The 1,929-nt window shown below is 37.1% G+C and overlaps 1 protein-coding gene across 1 annotated transcript; it reads left to right on the top strand.

Annotated features, from left to right (window-relative positions):
- Window positions 1-258: 258 nt before the first annotated feature.
- Window positions 259-1,380, top strand: LOC103429937 (LOB domain-containing protein 15-like). The gene is made up of 3 exons (XM_029088163.2): window positions 259-409; window positions 505-823; window positions 909-1,380. The coding sequence occupies exons 1-3, from the start codon at window positions 396-398 to the stop codon at window positions 1,350-1,352; spliced, it is 777 nt and encodes a 258-aa protein (XP_028943996.1). The 5' UTR covers window positions 259-395; the 3' UTR covers window positions 1,353-1,380.
- Window positions 1,381-1,929: the final 549 nt, after the last annotated feature.

Genomic DNA, 1,929 nt, shown 5'->3' with positions numbered 1-1,929 from the left:
CATCACTTTTAAACTTTAGTTAACCAAACGCTTATCAGTTTTATTTTACAACTGATAATTCTTAAAGCATGGCAGAAGTAGTTTTTAAAAAAGCACAACAATCTCATACAGGCCCTTACTCTTACGACAATAGAGGAAAAATAAAATAAAATCATTACCAAACCCTTTGGATGCTATCATATCACCGACCCGGAGAATATAATATCAGATTTCTTCGGCCATTTTTCTCATAGCGGCCTTTTGTTGATTTCTTACGATTAAACATTGACATACTGTACTTCCCAACTTGCCTTGGCTTATAAGCACTATCTTCCCCCATTCTCAAACTTTATTTTCTTTCTCCTTCTCCTTCTCCTTTCTTTGTTCCCAACTTCATCCAGACAGTAGCTGAATATATGTCCACAAACAGGTACTTAAAAATATTCTTTTTATTTTTGTTGTTCCTTTTTACTTTTCAAATCCTTAAATGGATTTCACCTAACTAATTTTCTTGTTGTTTTATAGGGAGATCACAACATTGGATGAGACAGGAAAGAAGATCAGGAGAGAAAGTGATGCATCTGTTGATGATCAAATGGGGATCATGAGCACTACTCGAATTTCGTCATCATCGTCATCATCATTTGGTGTTCCTCATCAAGGGATGATGATGATGAGTACAACAACTTTGAACACAATCACACCTTGTGCTGCATGTAAGCTCTTGAGAAGAAGATGTGCTGAAGAGTGCCCTTTCTCTCCCTACTTCTCTCCGCATGAACCCCAAAAGTTTTCAGCCGTCCACAAAGTCTTTGGTGCAAGCAATGTTTCCAAGATGCTAATGGTACTATTAAATTTCTTAGGAACAAGCATTCTAATGTTACTATGCATTACTTCATTTTTGTTTTATTTTTTTTATGTATTTATAGGAGGTGGCTGAGAATCAAAGAGCTGATGCAGCCAATAGTCTAGTTTATGAGGCAAATCTGAGGCTGAGAGACCCTGTGTATGGGTGCATGGGTGTAATTTTAGCCTTGCACCAACAAATTCAATCTCTACAAGCTGAACTCAATGCAGTAAGGACCGAAATATTGAGATATAAATACAAAGAGGCCGCTAGTCGCAGTGTCGTTTCTCCTAGGGGTATTATTCACCATTCTGCTTTGGTTTCTAGTTCTGGGATGGTGTCCCTTGCTGCGCAACCACAAGCGATTTCACCACCACCGCCGCCGCCACTACCACCAGCATCAGCTCAGTCTTCAGTTGTCTTTTCTTCGTCATCTTCATCTTCAGCTTCTTCTGTATACAATCCATCTACAAACACGATGGGCTATAGCTCCATGTCAAGCGAAAATATTCCGTATTTCGATTAAAGCGATATAAAGTGTTACTGCTAATCAATTAGTCCCTTTTTCTCTGTTTGATTTCTATTGCTTCGTAGGAATTATCATGTTTGATAGATCAGTATAAATTTTGCTTTATCCCTTTCTTTACGATTGAGAAGTCACACATGAAAATTACAAAAAAAGTTAATTAAAAAAAACAAACTTGCTGTCTAATTACAAAAAGGGGTAACAGATTACTCCAATCCCCAACCTGTTGTGAGTAGTACTCCCAAGTTTTCTAATTTACCTCTTTCAATATGCCTTAATTAACAAGGTTTGTTTTTCACTAGGGTTTTTTGCCTCTAAATATTTAGCCTCATTCAATATACTCATATATATATGTGTGTGTGTGTGTGTATATATACATACACGTATTCTGTTCTATCTGAACTTGGCCAATGTCAATTAGGGTTTCTGTAAAAGCTCCGTGCATGACCGGACCAATATGCTTTCTCTTTTGGAAGAACCGGTACAACAGATTGTGAAATCTAAAATGCAGTAGCAATATCTGAAACTAGACAACCAGAAGTATTAGAATTGTAATGGGGGTTTGGTAGTTATGTAT

The sequence above is a fragment of the Malus domestica genome, chromosome 11, assembly GCF_042453785.1.
Source record: "Malus domestica chromosome 11, GDT2T_hap1".
NCBI classification, from domain to species: Eukaryota; Viridiplantae; Streptophyta; class Magnoliopsida; order Rosales; family Rosaceae; genus Malus; species Malus domestica.
This window is presented reverse-complemented; position numbering and strand designations above follow the sequence as displayed.